Here is a 17,541-nt window from a genome sequence, read left to right as displayed (position 1 = left end):
CAACATTATATGATGGAACAAAATTTGAAGTGAAATCCCAAATGACATCAGTTAAACCAATATAAGGTGAAGTACAACCCAAGAGTAAGAACACAAGTGAAGATGTGCAGCAGGAACATTACTCCCAATATCTTTTTTTTATTATTTAAGTTAACTTTATAAATGTGTTTCTCATTCCTGCTGGAACTTCCAAAAAGAGTGAGTTAGTACATAACAATTAGTATAGCTATGCCACAAAAAAAATCAATTTCCAGGGGGTTGTTTTTGTTATGTTATTTAATTTATAATGCGCACAAGTGGCCCAAAGGCATAAGAGCGCACATATAAAACACACAACAGACATTACAACAATTCGACAGTGCTGCAAATATCAAGCACTATCTAAACATATGGGTATTTAGTCTTCTTTTAAACAGTTCTCTTGATTCGATCTTCCAGAGATCAGGTGGGATCGAATTCCATGCCATAAGTGCTGCTGCAAAGAATGCGCTTTTCTAACCATGATCAATTTGGTCCTGGGAACCGTGAGTAGATTGCTTGCCATCATTAGAGCTGAAGGACCTTACATGGGGTTTCTTTCTCAGGGTTTCTGAGAGATAGGTGGGCTATTACCTGCAAGACAATTGTGAGTTATGGAAAAAAGACAAAAGAGTATTCTATAGGATGTCAATCCAGCTTTCTTCTGGCTTCAGACGTGCACTCTTCTGTTAAGTCATACAACTGCTCTGACTGCTCTGAATAGTTTGGAGCCTGAAGCAATCCCTCTTGCTAACGTCAATTAATAAGCTACTGCAATAGTCGATTTCGGTGCCAATGATGGCTGTGGCTATTGTGGTGAAGCTTTCTCAGAGAGAACTGGTGTATCTGAGACAGGAGTCTAATATGATAGGTCGAGGTGGATACTAGGTTATTAACCTGAGCCAGCATATTTAATGTGTGATCCCGGTAGACTCCCAGGGTCTTCACCTTCTGCTGTATGATGATCTCACAATCTGGCAGCTGTATTTGTTGGTATGCTGGGTCTAATTTGTGGATTCTGGTTGGAGAGCCTACTACCATGAGCTTGGTTTTTTCAGAATTTAGCGTGTCCGTTCTGTATCATCCAGGTTTCAATCAGGTTGTATGTCTTATTAATTTTTGTGACGTCCTGTGTATAAACTCCTGAGAGGGGGATTACGCATTGAGTGTCGTCTGCGTAATTAGTGAAACAAATTCCCCTCTCCTCGAGCAATTGGAATAATGGAGCATTACAAATTGTATACAGGGACGGAGAGAGACATGCCCCCTGTCGGAACCCATACAGTAAGAGTTCTGGGGTTGCCTCTGCATCCCCACTAAAGACTCTCACTAGTCTATCTTCCAGAAAAGATTGGACCCAGGCTACAGCGTCATGTGAGATGTTTGCCACCTTTTACAATCTTTCCTTCAAGAGAGAATGATCCACCAAGACAAATGAGGCCGATAGGCCCAGCAGCATAAGCATGACCATATGGCCTTTATCCATGGATTGGAGCATGGAGAATTTCAGGACCAGCAATGCCATCTCCGTCCCGTGACCTGGCCTGAACCCAGATTGCCATTTGTTGAGAATATTATTATGGACTAGATGCTCTGGTATCTGCTTGTATGGCACTCAGTCAAGAATTTTAAGCAAGAATGGTGTGGTGGCAAAAGGTCTATAGTTGGTGACAACTACAGGGTCAATTTTAGGTGCGCGATCCATGCGTTTTTTTAGCTCGCGGGATACACAGTTCTCCTTAAAAGAACAGTTAATGAATTTAGTAATCGTACATATGAGCGACAAGAGAGATGCCTTGACAGTGATGGCAGGGCATACATCGGCCTTACAACTGGGTGGTTTTAGTTTGCTCACAATCTCTACCATCTCGGTTTCCGGCACCATCCTAAAATTAAAGGTTTCTTTTCTGTCAAACTGGGAGTCGGATGTACTTGTCTTGGCTGTGTTTTTTCTTCTTTCATCACATTTTGAGCCTCTCTTTTAAGGTTAATGTTATTTTTGATCCTTCTAAGTTTACCACACATAGCTTCTTGGATCTTTGATGGGTCCCTCAACTTCTTTCGTGCACCCTTGACTCTGACCTCAATATCACCAGCTGGGCCAATACTATACATACTATACATTGGTTTTATTACTCACCTTAAAGCAAAGACATTTAGTAATTTATCAGTGATAGGACCCAAAGTCAAAGACAGCCTTTTAAGTTGCAATTTGCTCTTTACTTAGTATTAATGGAATTTGGATAAGATGGCTGAGTAAAATGTAAATACATGTGACTTCATTCACTTAAAAAAACACAACTTAATTATAAAAGACAAAATACCATTTTAGGTATAAATCACTGCATAGGTCTTCGCATGCTTTCCTCTTGCCAAAAGAAACTGTCAGTCTTTCCACAAAATCATTACATACTGTTCCATCTCTGGAGCGGGTAAGCTTGACGGTCATCTCTTTTTTCTCTGGACAGGTGGTTTTGCTATTGCTTTACCACACGTATAGGTGGGAAACAAAGGTGGAGCAACAAATCTACAGGTGGCAAGAGTGGATAGAGATGAAGAGTAGAACAATGCAGTGTACAGGAGATCACCAAACACATTACATTGATCACCAAACTGAGTCAAGGACTGCAACACTCTAACCAGGACACCACACAGTCTGAGGGCTGGTGAATCAACGTCAAGAGCAGGTGATGATGAACTATGTGAGAGGAGGATGAAACAGTAACTCGTAGGCAGAAAACAGAGTGGTGGGAGGTATGTGATGTTGTGGGTAATGCCCAGCATGGTACAGCAAAAGAGCTGAAACAAGACTTAGGTCCATTCTGACACAGCCCCCCAAATCTATCTGTACTTAACAGGCTGTGGACATTTAGCAGATGGATAAACTGTGGGAGAGCAAACTGAAAATGGCCAGCACTGTACACACACTCAGCCCAACAACAAATAAAGTCAAACTGCACGATACATTTCCAAGTGCAAAACACGGGACTCAATGGCCTGGAGCCGGTACAATGGCTCGGTAAGTTACGCTTACACAAAAATCAGTGTATTAACGAGCAGGTCACAGGGTTCCCAAATCGGTGCAGTGGATACTGCTTTTCATCATTACATGTTGCTGGGTGGTGATAATACCTATTGCATGAATACCAATAAATAATTCAGTTTGTGGTCCAAGCAATGTACATGCTCAATATTATTATACAAAATCTAGTGTCTGAGACACTAGGGGCACCGCCCAATTTGTTCTTAATGTCTCCTCCCAATTAATTCAGAGAAATAGGTACTCTGATCCTATAAAGTAGGAAACAGAGTTGTGAAAGCAATAAGAGCAAGACAAAAACAACACAGGCTTTCTCCAGTTAATTTTGAGCAATATATTAAAAGCAGTGCTGTTCACGCTGACTATGTACCTCAGGAAAACCTAGTGTCTTCCACTCTTTCAAAGAAAGCCCAAAATCAATTGGTTAAGATAACTGGTCCTTTTGTCTCAATTTCACCAAGACTACAAGAAAAACCTGCATTTTAAAATGTTTTTTCGGCGACATTGCATTTTACATTACAACAATAACTTACAAATAAATAAAATCAAAATCAAATGTGATAATTAAGTGAAGGATCCTGGCACCCTTGTGCTCTCAGGGATGCACTATGCTTTAGCCTGTACCAGGATGGGCTTACTCATTCTTGCAAAGCATACTGTTGTATTTTTGTAGAAGTGATAATTCGGAGGGAGTTTTCGGCTGCTTCCGGTGAGTTAGACTGTATTAAAAAAACATATACATCCAAATAGAAAAATGTAATGTTTGTACATTGATGTATACCTTCCCTGTGAAACAGCAAACATAGACAACAGTTGCCATGCACCTCATCACCATAAAAATAAATCCTAAAAAGAGCAGATATAAATGTGTGATGTAGGAGACTCGAGCTTTCGTTTTCCTGTCTGCTCTGGCCGGCCAGTGGTTGAACACTGGAAAAAGATTCTGTGCTCGTAAATCTTAATACAGCTTTACCAAATAGACGAAGACCATTGGCAGCCCAGAATATCTTCAAAGGTACCAAAATGGCTCTTGCACACCAAAGGAAACTATAAAACATTAAAAGTCAGATGTAAGTGGTGATCTTGAGCAATGGATATTAATCTACCAGTCAGGGAGTAGCTGTCCAGTGATGAGCTGATCACAATTTGAGTGATTTACAAGTGTGAGAATCATGTAAGTGCAGGGCCAGTGCAAGACAGTGAGGGCTAAATTAGTGGCTCATCAGGCTTTGCCACTATGGCCATCAACGCATAGGCATGTTCCATGTCCCAATTCCTAGGGAAAGATCTGGGCTGGTGGTACTGACTTTAGTAAACAATCCCTGTAAAGGAACTAAAGAATGAGAAGGGACATGGTAAGAGAAATCCTGTACAAAGTCATCAAATGGAGGCAGTTTGTGTGGTGATCATCGCTTGAAGCGGTACGTGATAGGGAGAAGCAGTTTGCTTTTCTTCAGTGCTTGGACCTTCTTGAGGGTCTCTTCATCCAATGCCAGGAAACAGCGTCGGGAATACTCCAAGAGACGCTCCTTACTAGGGTCGAACTCACCAACCTCTGACAATTTCTCAGGTGCCACGATCAGCAACTCAGCGATGGGGGTGGTGAGAGCAACAGTGTTGCGGTCAACCCGGTGGTGCTCAAAGGCCCGGCTCATGCTCTGGAGCTTCTGGAAAGTTGCAAGGATCTTCTTGTAGCGGCAAAGGACACCATCTGCATCTTTCACTAAGAAAAAGGTAGCAGGCGACAAAAAAAGTGATGGGTAGGCGATTGAGAAAAGGTAAAAAAGCATGAAAGCAATGAAGAGGGGTGGGAAGCAAAGATATAAGACACAAGAACAACGAAATGGAAAAAAGATGGGGAATAGAAAGTGGGAGAATGGAGTGAGAATGGAGAGCAAAGGAGAAGTGGAGAGGGCGGGGCAAAACAGAACTATAGAGATAGAAAGTAAAAGAGACGATGTTAAAGTTGAAAAGCCGTGAAGACAGTTGAGATTTGGAATTCACTTTGTGCCCTTTACTATACTAAAGTTTAAATGGTATAAGGATAGTCTGCAATTTCTTTATGACCGACCTGTAGCCATTACGATGACGATGCAAGCTAGCTCAATGCCAAATTACACCTATAAGTGCGCCACTTCTGTTTCTGAAACCACAACTACATCTTTTGTTCATGTGTTCCAAGGAGTTAAATCAACCTTTCTTTGCTAAGTCGAAACACCTATTGCTCTGGAGAAACATGAACTTCTAGATTCATCAAAGTCCAGCTAGTGGGGAATGCAACAGCTCAGATAATAAGGTATGTTTGTTGATTCATAAGCAACCCACACATATATTGACAGGTCTGCATGACTCCTTTATAGATTCTAAACATGTTTAAGGTATGATGACTATTAGACTATATAGCATTCAATAGCGTTAGTCATGGTTGGCGACCTTTCCCAACCAGGAGAAATGCACTTATGTCATCAAGGGAAACATTACCACTTGGATATTGCTAAACTACACACCACAATATCTAATTCAAGTCCCATTTAGCTAAAGGAGGCTCTGGATTCCCATAAATGTATACATCCTTACCTGTTGTACTGCCTTAGTAAACTATGATTATTTTGAAAACAGCCTTGCTTTCACAGTCAGAACTGGAATCAGTTGTAAATATTGTTCTATGCTCTAGTTTGATAGCAGGGGTGTGGGCTTTCATAGACTACCCAAAATGCACAGTCTATTTCTCAACACTACACAGGAAATGTCTGCTGCTTCAGGTTTTAGTTTTTTATGAATGGTGTTAAATAGCTCTTAATTCTAGTGCACAAACAGTTTCAAAGATGAGAACTATGCATAGAAGATATTTTGTGCAACATGGTCAGGTGAGGAAGCCAGGAGTAGAACTCTTGTTTCCATGCTCTGCCTCATTATGAGTGTGGCGGTCTGGAAATAAGGGTGCCAGTAGCAACTTACCGGCACCCATTCCGGACTGTCACACTCCAAGTCTGCGGGCGGGGGCTGTTAAGCCCGGCAGGTCTGACCTGCCAGGCACAACGGCACCCGCCCGCAGAGTTGTCACAGTGCTTTCGATTACCCATTCCCTTGGAGTCCGAATGAGGATTTAGCAAATCCACCACCTGACTTCCCGCTCCACCGGGACTTGTAATGTCCCGGTTGCACCGGGAAGTCAGGCGGCGGATTCAGTGTTACGAGGACGGCAGCAACCCTCTGGAAGCACCAGCGGGTTACCGCCGTCCTTGTAATTACGCTGTCTCCTCCTTTTGGAGGCAAATGCTTTACTTCCTCATCTCAAATTTCACAATTAATTCTTGTGGTTTGTCACAAAACAAAACGAAAAACGTTCTATTGAGGCATGCGATTAATTTGATTATGCCCCTGGCCCCACATATTTACTTCTCTGGCACTTTTTGAAGCCTTTTAAGGAGTTTGAGTATAAGATATCTATAGACTCCACCATTCATGAAATGGAGATGGAAAAAATGTGACAAAGAGAAGCAAATGTCAAAATATAAAAAATGTGGAACGCAAGCAAGGTAAAGTGGAGATTCATTTTGGGAGATTAGCAGGAGGGGTGTGAAGATAAGGGAAAGTAAGTGCAATACATCGGTGAAGATGGAAAAGCAGTAAAAGGCAACAAGAAGAGGGTGTAAACAGAAGAGACAAGAAAGTAGGGGGGAAATGAAGGTTTGGGATTATAAAGAGCAAAGGAAATGAGAGGCAATGAGAGAAGGAAAAGAGCAATTTTAAGAATGAAAAGTGGGAAAGGTAAGAGAGAACGAATGCAAATTAAGAGAGCGAGTGAAAGGAAAAAGAAGGGAATTATCAAGCGGGAAGTTAACAGAAGCAAGTTACATGCACAAGAGGATGTTAGAGACAAGTGGTATGGTGTACAAAAAACAAATCACAGATGGGAGGGAAAATATTGGAAGGTATACAAGAGAAAGAAAATAGGAAGACAAGTAAAAAGAGAAAGAAAAAGAAACCAATTTTGTTTTTAGCGATATAACCTGGTAATAACATTGTTTTAGTCTCATAGTGTAGTCTGTTAGTAGATTGATGCTACTATAGCATAAAAGAAATGTTTGGGTTCCAAGCAGCTGCAAGTCAAGTGCAATACAGGGACTACTTTTCAACTAAAGTGAGTTCAGGCCAATAAAACTACTCAGCTTTTAGAAGTGCTAATGCTTTTTGGGACACTCAGATTTCTATTGAAACAATAACATAGAGACAATTGCCCTAATTAGGTACCTTTCGGCAGGAAATATTGATAATGTTCTATTAGAATGCACAATTATCGTTTGTAATCATTGCTGTGGAAAAAACCAACGAAAATCAATTTTTCAACAATAAATCGGTATTGCAAAACATAGCAGAAGTGTTAATGTCTGCTTTGTCTATGAAACTGTAAAATAGTCAATATATGCTTTAAAGAGACCGTTTCACCAAAATAATAAATCCCAAAAAGAGCAGATACAATCAACAAAACTCACCTTTTAGAAATGTAATGAACTTTTGGTACACTTTGAGATTTCTATGGAAAGTGAAAAGAGACCACACCAATGTCCCATTTTATAAATGGTGGCCATCTTATGATTGAAGCAGCAATTACTGACAAGAATAGATTCTACAATGTAGAAGATTTGTGCTGCTGTTTGGAATGAAATACACTAAGGAAGTTTACAAGACATACCAAAATTAAACTTAAAAACTGAGGCTCAAAACATGCCTTTGTAGCCCTTGTTGCCATCAGCAAATGTCCTATTCAAATTTTCAAGCGGACATACCATCCTGGCTGCTTTCTGAAATTACTATCAAAGTAGTCATTGGAACTGTGCTAATCCAAGCCTGTATTTCATATTTCCTTACATTGTCAAAGACACAGTTTGAGAATCTGCTTTAACAAAGTTTTGAGAATCTGCTTTAACGAGTTCAATTATATTTTCAATGGTAACTAAAGGGACAGCCCTCGAACTGGCAGGACTATGGGCTAAGAATAAATTGGAACAAGGGGGCGTCCTACCATCAATATTTGATATTTGCATTAAAGTTGTTGCAAATATCAAATATTGATGGTAGGACGCCCCCTTGTTCCAATTAGATTTTCAAGCAACTCAAAAATAATTATTTGCCCAAGGAAACATGGTCCGTCAGTGTGGATTCAGTGTCATAACAAAATATTGAATGCATGATTTTTTTTTTATATAGGCCAAAGGTATACATTTCCCTACTTAGACGCATGTGAAAGCCACAGGAAGAGCTCTGACTCAAAATGCTTTTTATAAAAAAAAAAAATATTGATAGCATACACCCACAGTATCCAAAGTTACATTTGATGTTAAGCGTGTGCTCATCCATGGCTTGGAGAGCCACCAGAACCTAAATCGGGGAGACCTATACGTCTAAAGGACAGTCAATACAATATGAAACAGGAGTTGTTCAAGCTTCTTCAGGGCTTTAAAAAATGAAAATTGAAGACTCCCAAAATATCTATAGAGGACCATATATTGTTGTAAAATACTGTTGTACACTGCTCAGAATGACATCACAAATCAGCTACAAGACATATTTAAAAGCAAAAACATCCTTATAAATGTTTACGAAAAAATAAAATAAAATGCTGCCGCTACAAAGGATAAAACATTTTCTAGACTAGCAGACTAATGAGTGGTTATCCCATCACGTCACCTACCCCTCTGTCTCTCTCGACCTTTTGGCTTGAAGATGCGCTTTCGGGACACGCCTCCTTTCTGGCCAGGTTTCTTACGCTCTACCATGGCGCCTCCTTCCTCTGAGTGGCCACTGATGGAGGAAAGCAAACTATCGTTGTCTGTGATGTCACCGTTCTGGCAGTCGTTCACCTGAGCACACCAGAAGGCCCGCTTACCTTGTGCGTGGTCTTCTGCAGGGGCAGCAGCAAGTGGAGAAATGAAGTAGGAAGGTAAAAGCCAGGAGGATAAAGAAAATGTCAATGAAGCAAGATTATTATTTTATGTTATTAAGGGTGGGCATGCTCTTCACGCAGTAGAGTTACAATGAGCATAAATAGGAAATCAATGCACACACTGTGCCTAAATCAAGGGGCATGGGCCGCTGCCTCAGGCGCCTGAAGGTAAGGAATAAAAAGTTCTTAAATCGTGCCCAAAGGGAGAGATAATGCTTTCCCTTTCCATCTTACTGAGTTACATATTTTATTCACTTTAAAATGTTTTTACTCACATCGTATAAAGTGTTGTGCTGTAAAGTTATCAAATTGTCCTATATTGTTGACCTATGAGTTGAAATGCTTTGACCTTTGATGTATATGTCGGCTGTTATTTCAAATGTTTCCACTTTTCTTATGAAACACTGGTGAAAGCTGGTAGAAGCATTGTAGTTCAAACGTCATTGGTATGTGCCAACTGACCACATTTATGCCTATGTAATGGACAAACTAAGTAGTCCAGATTTGTGATTTTTAGTATTAGGAGTAATTATGCAGTACCCCTTTGTTTCAATACGTTGAATATTTTGGTGCAAGTTGCCACTATGTTCAGTAAAGTATATTGATAAAAGACACTATATTCCACTGGGTCAACCAATTCAAAATCCAACCTCCTCCTTCAGTAGGGCCACTTGAGTTTAAGGGACAAATATGACTTGTCAGATCACTCATATGACTAATTGCCACAGTTAGCTGCAATATTTCCCAGTTGTGGATCTTATCTTGGAATATATCCTCCCAAAGGGCAGCAAGTCCTTTTCACTGCACAGAGAAGCAGGCAGACCAGCCATACAAACCAATTGCAGAGATGAACAAGTTACTTACCAACTGTAACGTTCTTTCGATTGGATGTTCCTCCCACGTATTCCTCACCTTACATATTCTTATCTTCCAGCTTCCTGCTTCGGACATTTTTCACTAAAGGGCGCTGTGCTTGACGAATGGATTGTGTCCTCCCATGTATTCCTCATCTTAGATAGGCTTGCATAGCAGTATGAATTTGGAGGAGGGAGTATCAGATAAGTGTTAGTCATGCACTGTGTGACGGACTGCTTCAGCAAAAAGACCCCCTTGAAACTATGTTGAATCCAGGCAATAATGTTTCACGAAGGTATGCATGGACGACCAAGTGGCTGCTGCACGAATGTCCTGCTCTGGGACACCCCTTTGAAGAGCCGTTGAAGTTGCCATACCCCTAGTTGAATGAGCCCTTAATCCATCTGGGGGCTCTTTTCCAGCCAATTTATAACATTCAGAGATTTCTAAGATTATCCATCTGGATAGCATTTGTTTTGATACCGCTAGACCCAATTTGTGCCCGGTATATCCGACAAAAAGTTGGTCAGATTGTCAGAATTTAGCCAATCTGGAGATCTAGAAACTAAAAGCCCTTCTTGGGTCCATTCTGTGTAATCTTTTTTCCTCCTTACTTGTATGTGGAGGAGGGTAGAAAGAATGTAAAGTAATTTTCTGTAACAGGTGGAAGTCAGAGACTATTTTCGGTAAGAAAGAGGGTTTGACTCCAAGGATAACCTTGTCCTTATGGAAAATGGCGTGAGGAGGCTTACAAAAGAGCGCCTGCAATTCATTCACCCTGCGGGCTGATGTAATTGCCACTAGCAAAATTGTTTTCAAAGTAAGAAGCCTTAACGGGCAAGAATATAGTGGTTCAAAAGGTATACATGTAAGAAACTTTAGGACTAAGTTTAGATCCCAGACAGGTACCTGAAAATTTGTTGGAGGGTACACATTTGTCAGCCCTTTCAGGAATTGAAAAACCAAGGGCATTTTGAAATAGGATACCTCTTCTGAGGAGCGCTTAAAAATAGGTAGCGCCACTAACTACCCCTTTATAGTGCCAACTTGGAGCCCCAAATTGGCCAAATGTAACAGGAAAGAGTACCATAAGGGTGTTACATAGGAATGGATCCACATTCTTATCCCTGCACCAGTTACTGAACTTGTTCCAACGACACTGGTACAAGGACTTTGTTGATCGCCTTCTGGCTGAAAGCAAAATCTCCATTACGTCGTCCGGGAGGTCCCAATCCTTATATCTCAGCCTCTCAGAAGCCAAGCGTGAAGGCTGAGCGTATTGACCTCTGGATGGAGAACCCGACCTTCCTCTTGCGAGAGGAGATCCTCTGTCTCTGGAAGACGTATTGGAGGGCAGATGGACATGTCTAGAATCCAGCGCAATTAGGATCATGGTTTTCCTGAACTTTCTCAACCTCCTGATTACTTGAGGAATCACGGGGACTGGAGGAAACGCATACAGCAGTGGAAAATCCCAGTCCACCACAAACGTGTCTCCTAGAGCTCCTCTTGGGGGAAATTCCCTTGAGCATTACTGATCGGACTTTCGGTTGATCCTGGTCGCGAAAAGATCCACTTGAGGGGTTCCCCAAAGGGTGAAGATCTCTAGAAGGACTTCCTGAGCTAGTTCCCACTTGTGGGACACTGTGCTCTGCCTGCTCAGAGTGTCTGCCGCCGTGTTCTGCTCTCCGGCTAGGCGAATTGCCGACAGAGAGATTCCTTCTTGTACTGTCCAGAACCAGAGCTGCATTGCTTCCCTGCACAGAGGAAGTGATCCTACGCCTCCTCTCTTGTTGAGGTAGTACACGGCCACTGTGTTGTCTGTCATTATCAGGACACTCTTTCCCCTGTACAGAGGGCAAAAAGGCTTTCATAGCTAGTCTGATTGCCATTAGCTCCAAAAGACTGATGTGCAGTTTGGACTCCTACGGAGACCAAACACTGCTGATTGTAAGATCGCTGGTGTGGGTTCCCCACCCTGTGAGTGAGGTGTCCGTCACTACTATTATCTCCGGTCATGGTTGCCAAAAATATTCTCCTTTGAGGATATTGTCCTCGCAAGCCCACCATAGTAGATCTTGAGCTACTCTGGCCGAAACTTGCAAAAGATCTGACATATTCCCTGAAAATTGAGACCATTGAGTTTTGAGGGCCCATTCAAGGGATCTCATCCTCAATCTGGCCTCTGGCACCAGAAAAATGCTGGATGCCATGAGACCGAGCAACCTGAGGAAATCGAAGGCCGGTAGACGCTGGGCGTTCAGGAACTTTGTTACCATCTGCAGAATGTGGTGAGCTTTCTCCAAGAGAGGCAAGGCTTTTCCCAAGGACGCATCCAGTACAGCTCTGATGAATTGGAGCTTCTCGAGTGGTACCATTTGTGACTTCTTGAAATTGAGGGAAAAGCCCAGTCTGTGTAAGAAGTTGCAGGTCATGGTTAGATGTTCTTGGGCTCGTTCGGGTGAACTCGCCCTGATTAACCAGTCGTCCAAGTAAGAGTAGAGGTGAATCCCCTCTCTCCTGAGACTCGCTGCCACCACTGCCATCAGCTTGGTGTAGACCCTCGAGACGGAGGTCAACCCGAATGACAGAACTCGAAACTGATAGTGAGAATGGCCAATCACGAACCTCAGCTACTTCCTGTGCTTGAGATGGATCGCACATGAAAGTAAGCATCCTGTAGGTCAAACGATAACAACCAGTCTTGGAGTTGGAGAGCCTGAAGGATCTGAGAAAGGTTTACCATTTTGAACTTGTCCTTCCTGAGGAACTTGTTCAAGTTTCTGAAGTCTAAAATGGGTCTCAATCCTCCGTCCTTCTTTGGGATGAGAAAGTAAGGGGAGTAGGGACCCTTGTTCCTCTCTGCTACAGGTACATGTTCTATTGCACCTTTCTCTAGAAGGGTTAAAATCTCCTGCACAAGGAGCTGGTCTGGAATTTTGGCAGAGCTGGCTCCCGATGGATGGTCCCGAGGCCTTTGTCGAAAAGGAAGACAGTAAACATGGGCCTCTGTTTCCAGTGCCCAAGCATCTGAAGTAATACCCCGCCATTCGTACAGATACTGAATGATCCTGCCTTCCACCGGCTTTGCAGCAGCTGCAGCAGTGGCTGAGGGGACAGTTGCTGCTGCTGGGGCTGATCTAGCACTTTTTCCTCCTCTGCAGATCAGGTGACTAGGGGGGAAGCTTTCCTCCTGCATGCTTCCCGCTGCCCGACCTCTGCACTTCAGATTTCTTGGGGCACAGACCCTCTCAGGACAGGCAGCTGATATCTGCCAAAACAGTAGTCCCGGCGGCTTCTCTCGCCTCCAGCGTGTGCCTGGGCTGCCAGAACGAACGACGCTGCTTCTGTTTCTTCTACTCTTCACCAACAACGCCAACTCTATGGCCTGCACCGGAGAAGGCCTTTTAAGCCTCTCAGTCTCCCTCAGGTGTGGGTCATTTGCATTAATGAACTGACCACTCCTGCAACATTGTGCCTCTTCAGCTCTCTTCTTCGTCCCAGTGCCTAGGGAATTATGGGACTTCAAGTCCCTAAAGGTAAAATTAGATTTTCTTAAACCCCAGTTTGTTTCTTATAACATTATTTAAAGGAACATCATAAGAATTAGTCATTAGCCTTGGGTGTACCGGGAAAGGCAATTCTTTTGAGCTGGTGTTATTCACAAATGTGTTTTTGCTGCCTCTTTGGGTGTTAGAAAGGTTTTCACCTTTACGGGTCTCCCAAACATTAGAAGGTTTTGATTCCTCCCTAGGCCTAGGAGTGTATGATTGAGTTCACCCCTATTTGTATCTGTATCTTGTGGAACAGCAAGATGGTTATTACAACAAGCCATTACATACTTTCATATTGTGGAGTCATCCTCCCTAAAGGAAGACAAATAATGTGTCTCATCCCAGGGATGCCTCTCACTCTCCTGGGCCTTTTCTCCTCCCAGGTGATTCTCCCACAGAACACCACCCCCAAGGTCAGGAAGTGTCTGCCTTTCCCTGGCCACCTGAGAGGAGACTTTAGGCAGGGAATTAGTAAGGAGTCTGTAGGATTCATCACATACCCCAGAAGAAGAAGATGGTGGCATTTGAAAGGACCTCAATTCCTATCCCCTCTCCAAATGTCAGTGTATATAAGTGCAGTTCGACCTTGCATTACCCCTTACCTCATGACAAAAATGCTGGCAAAGAGTTCTCTTTCTTTTTTACAACTGTCAACGAAGCACCAACAGGCGAAGAAACCACCCGCAGGACAGCAACCCATTAGTGCCCCATGCGACATAAACCAGAGAGAGAGAAATTCTGAAACTAGAGTCAGAGGTCTAAAGCAATCCACTTACCAATGTCACCTGCAGGTCGAAAAGCAATGAAAGAGGAGCCAGAGCTGCTATGTGGCTTCACCAGATGTTGTGCACTGCTCACCAGTCTCAGTGCAAACAAAAGCCAAACCTTTGCGGTCACCCTAGACCACCAGGAACTTAAAGTAGAGCGGCAACCACTCAACCAGACTACACTAATCTTGAGGGGAACTGCACCTCGGTCGCCTAACACGAACTCAGACACTTTGCAGCACAGACCACCATTATTGCAGCATGGTAGTCCCATATAAGGAAGAAGCGCAGGGTTTAACCAATTCTTTTAAACTTTCTGTAATTGTGACCCCTCCCAGGCAGCGAAGCAAGGGCCAGATGTGCCAGGATCAGAGAACCAATCAGAAGATAAGGAGGGGGATAAGAGAGACTAAAGGAAACAGAAGTTGTGGGTTGTTTGGGTGAGGTCAGAGGAATAGGAGGTAGCAGACCAAATGACCTGCAGGAGGAAGGACAGTGGAGCATGAAGGCGATTTTTGAAAATGTGAGGTATTGGTTGGTGAGAGCAAATGGTCTTGTGTTGTGACTCTGCGTCCAAGGTGGGCGAATGAGAATATTAGTGAAAGCATAGGGAGGGGCTGAAAAGTGATTGTGAGAGTAGTAGTAGTATGACTGGGGATAGGGTCGGGTGGAGTGGTAGCAGTGTGAAGGAGGGAGTATTAGTGTGGAGAAGAGGGAAATAATCAAAGCATGGAGGCAAGTGGTAGGAGGCCCGAGAGGGATCAGAGAAACGGACACGGAAGTATAGGGAGCAGAAGCAGCAAAGGTAGGTAGAGTACATGCTAGGACAAAGACTGAGACGGGCACCATGTAGGAAAGGCACACCCTATAAACACTTTTAGTCAACAAATAACACTGATAGCATAGGGTCAGTCAGTCTAGTCCCTGTGGAAGTTTAGATAGATAAGGCATTGGCCGTTAGGTTTTCCCTATGAAAAAAAGTAAGAACCTAGACAGTAGAGAGAAACCTGCAGTATATATTAACCCGTGGAGTGAGGACGCCTGGGTAAGGGACGGATTGGTGCTTTTAAACAAGACAAAGAGGGACGGCCCTAGCACCCTGCCTAAAAGTTCAATAAAAACCCTTGACTCGTTTTCTGGGAGTTTTGAGACAGTTTAATGAGACAAACAAAGGAAATTTCTAGTGCTGACAATTGAAAATTACATTACAGGTGTTGCAGGGAAAGTGGATATTGCTTTATAAAAAATATGCTTTTTTGTAAACCTGATAATTAATATAAAAAGGCTTTGATTTATTAAACATTCAGCAGTGAGCATTGCTTTGTAAATTAAGAACTTTTCAGTCAAGAGGCAGAGTAAATGGCTGCCGTTTTGATTTATAAATCCTGCATAAAGTAGCAAACAATCTTGTTGCTTTCAAATGACTTTGCCATTTTCTCTACTATCACTCACACAAGTGAGATTACATGCTTTGTTTCTTTATATGCACGCACAAGCATCTCCAGGATTACCAATATAAAGACGGGAGGGGGCGTTATTTGTACTCATGCCCTCTATATGGCAGAGAAGAAGCACAGAGCACCCCATCCAAGGTTCTCTATTGTGGTAGCAATGGACGAGTAACCAAGGCTTAAGCTCTCAGGAGGTGATACAGACTAGATCTTAAGTACAGTGCAGTCCCCAAGCACACCACAAAGGAATGTCCACACGCTATGTTATGTGCTAACACAGTTCTTTATATAAAAATAAGGTTCACCATATATACACAATTAATAACACACGTACTTTGGCAAATCTAATATGGCAAATATATACAATGTCTATGTGGTACCACTCTTAACTATTGACTCCTTTAAAATGCACCAACTGCTGACAGTTTCTAATGGCATACAAATCAAACAGTAAGGTTAATCAGCATAGGACATAGGAAGGAAGACAAGTTGGGTTAAACAATGGCAGAATGATGACCCCCCCCTATACCTAAAGACTGTTCTGAGTGAGGATCCCCCCCAACTGGGCAACCTGAAATAAAGTGTATTAACAAGCCCAGTCCATTAATGTTTAAATAGTCTTGTTTCCTGGTCAAAAATATTCCACTACCCCAGGACTCCCTTTAAAGCAGGAGCTACAGTCGTCGAGATGCTGCAAAGAAAATGTGAACACTGACGGGACAGAAGCTTCGAATTGTGCAGTGCTTGTCGACGATCGATCGTAAACGTCCTACGTAGACAAGGCGTACGGTGCTCCTCGATGACAGAGTTCGGTGCCGCTAAGAAGACTCAGTGACAAGCATAGACCCAGCAGCGGGCGTCGGCGTTGACGATCAGAACTCGACCACGGCTGGATCTTCACTCGTCAGTGTCTTTGTGGACTTCAAGTGGCAGGAAACCCACTGGCGGATTCTCCTCAGTCGTCAGCGACCTCGCCTTTCTCTGTCAGGACAAAGTGGTTGACGGTGATGGCAAGGGAGCCCTTGGTTTAAATGGTCTTAAGCAATGGTGGAGCGTTGCGGCTCCGGTCGTCGAGCAGCACCGCGTCAAGCTGTCCCTGCTTCTAGGAAACACGACTCAACAGGTTTCCAGCGGTCATGGAAATCCTCTGAACCTCAGTCGATGGTGATGGACTTCGACGGCCTTGATGGCCTGGTGCTTCACTTCAATGTTTCTTGGCGGACCCCGTCTCCGGTCGACAGCCTTTTGGGACCGACTTCCAGGGTGCCATTATGAAGATCAGCTTCTGCACGATATTCACTTGTAGCTCGAGGAGAGGTCTCCTAAACAGGTAATCTTTAGGATTAGTCCTTGACAGACACGACTGCTTTCGGATTACGTCGACGCAGAGCAGCAGCAAACCTTCTTCCAGCTGGGCTTCAAGGATAAGCAGCTACAAGTTTCAACCTCAGCTTCTCAATAATTTTGGTAAGTGAGAGGTCCCCAGATATACAGATCTGTCCCTCATTCACAATGCTGAGCCAAGGTCAGTCAGCCAATCAGTCAGAAGGGCATTCATGCAGGCAGGCAGCCAATCGGGCTCACAGTGCATTCAGGCCATTCACTTCCACCCAGACACCCATAACAAGGAATGTGAATTGGGGCAAGAACCCAACCTTTCAGCACATCACACTGCATTCATGACAGATTCAGGCTGGGCTGTCTCATTCTTTGCGTCACATACACAAATACCAGACACCCATAACATGTAATGCATATTGGTCACACTCTCCATTCACCCAGGTCCCACCCCAAGGGTGTACCCACAACATACAGTCACTGGGAAGGCTCCAGCCAGTCTGGCCTGGACTTCCCCACAATACCATATATGGCCCTTCCACCCAACAGCCAGTCAGGCGAAAGGACAGAG

At 43.3% G+C, this 17,541-nt stretch overlaps 1 protein-coding gene across 3 annotated transcripts in view; it reads right to left on the bottom strand.

Annotated features, from left to right (window-relative positions):
* Nucleotides 1-243: 243 nt before the first annotated feature.
* CCDC106 (coiled-coil domain containing 106) overlaps nucleotides 244-17,541 on the bottom strand; it is a 607,047-nt gene continuing 589,749 nt past the window's right edge. For 2 of the 3 annotated variants that reach the window (XM_069606800.1, XM_069606810.1), the window contains 2 exons: nucleotides 8,754-8,963; nucleotides 244-4,781 (listed from right to left, as the gene is read on the bottom strand). In XM_069606800.1, the coding sequence (XP_069462901.1) occupies nucleotides 4,465-4,781; nucleotides 8,754-8,963 (527 nt within the window). In that variant the 3' untranslated portion in view covers nucleotides 244-4,464. The remainder of the gene's footprint in view (nucleotides 4,782-8,753; nucleotides 8,964-17,541) is intronic. The other variant, XM_069606791.1, reaches the window with a different exon arrangement.

Source organism: Ambystoma mexicanum, chromosome 1p (genome assembly GCF_040938575.1).
Source record: "Ambystoma mexicanum isolate Mex_15411 chromosome 1p, UKY_AmexF1_1, whole genome shotgun sequence".
NCBI lineage: Eukaryota > Metazoa > Chordata > Amphibia > Caudata > Ambystomatidae > Ambystoma > Ambystoma mexicanum.
The sequence above is the reverse complement of the archived record's forward strand: the minus strand, read 5'-3'. Positions and strand labels throughout refer to the sequence as shown.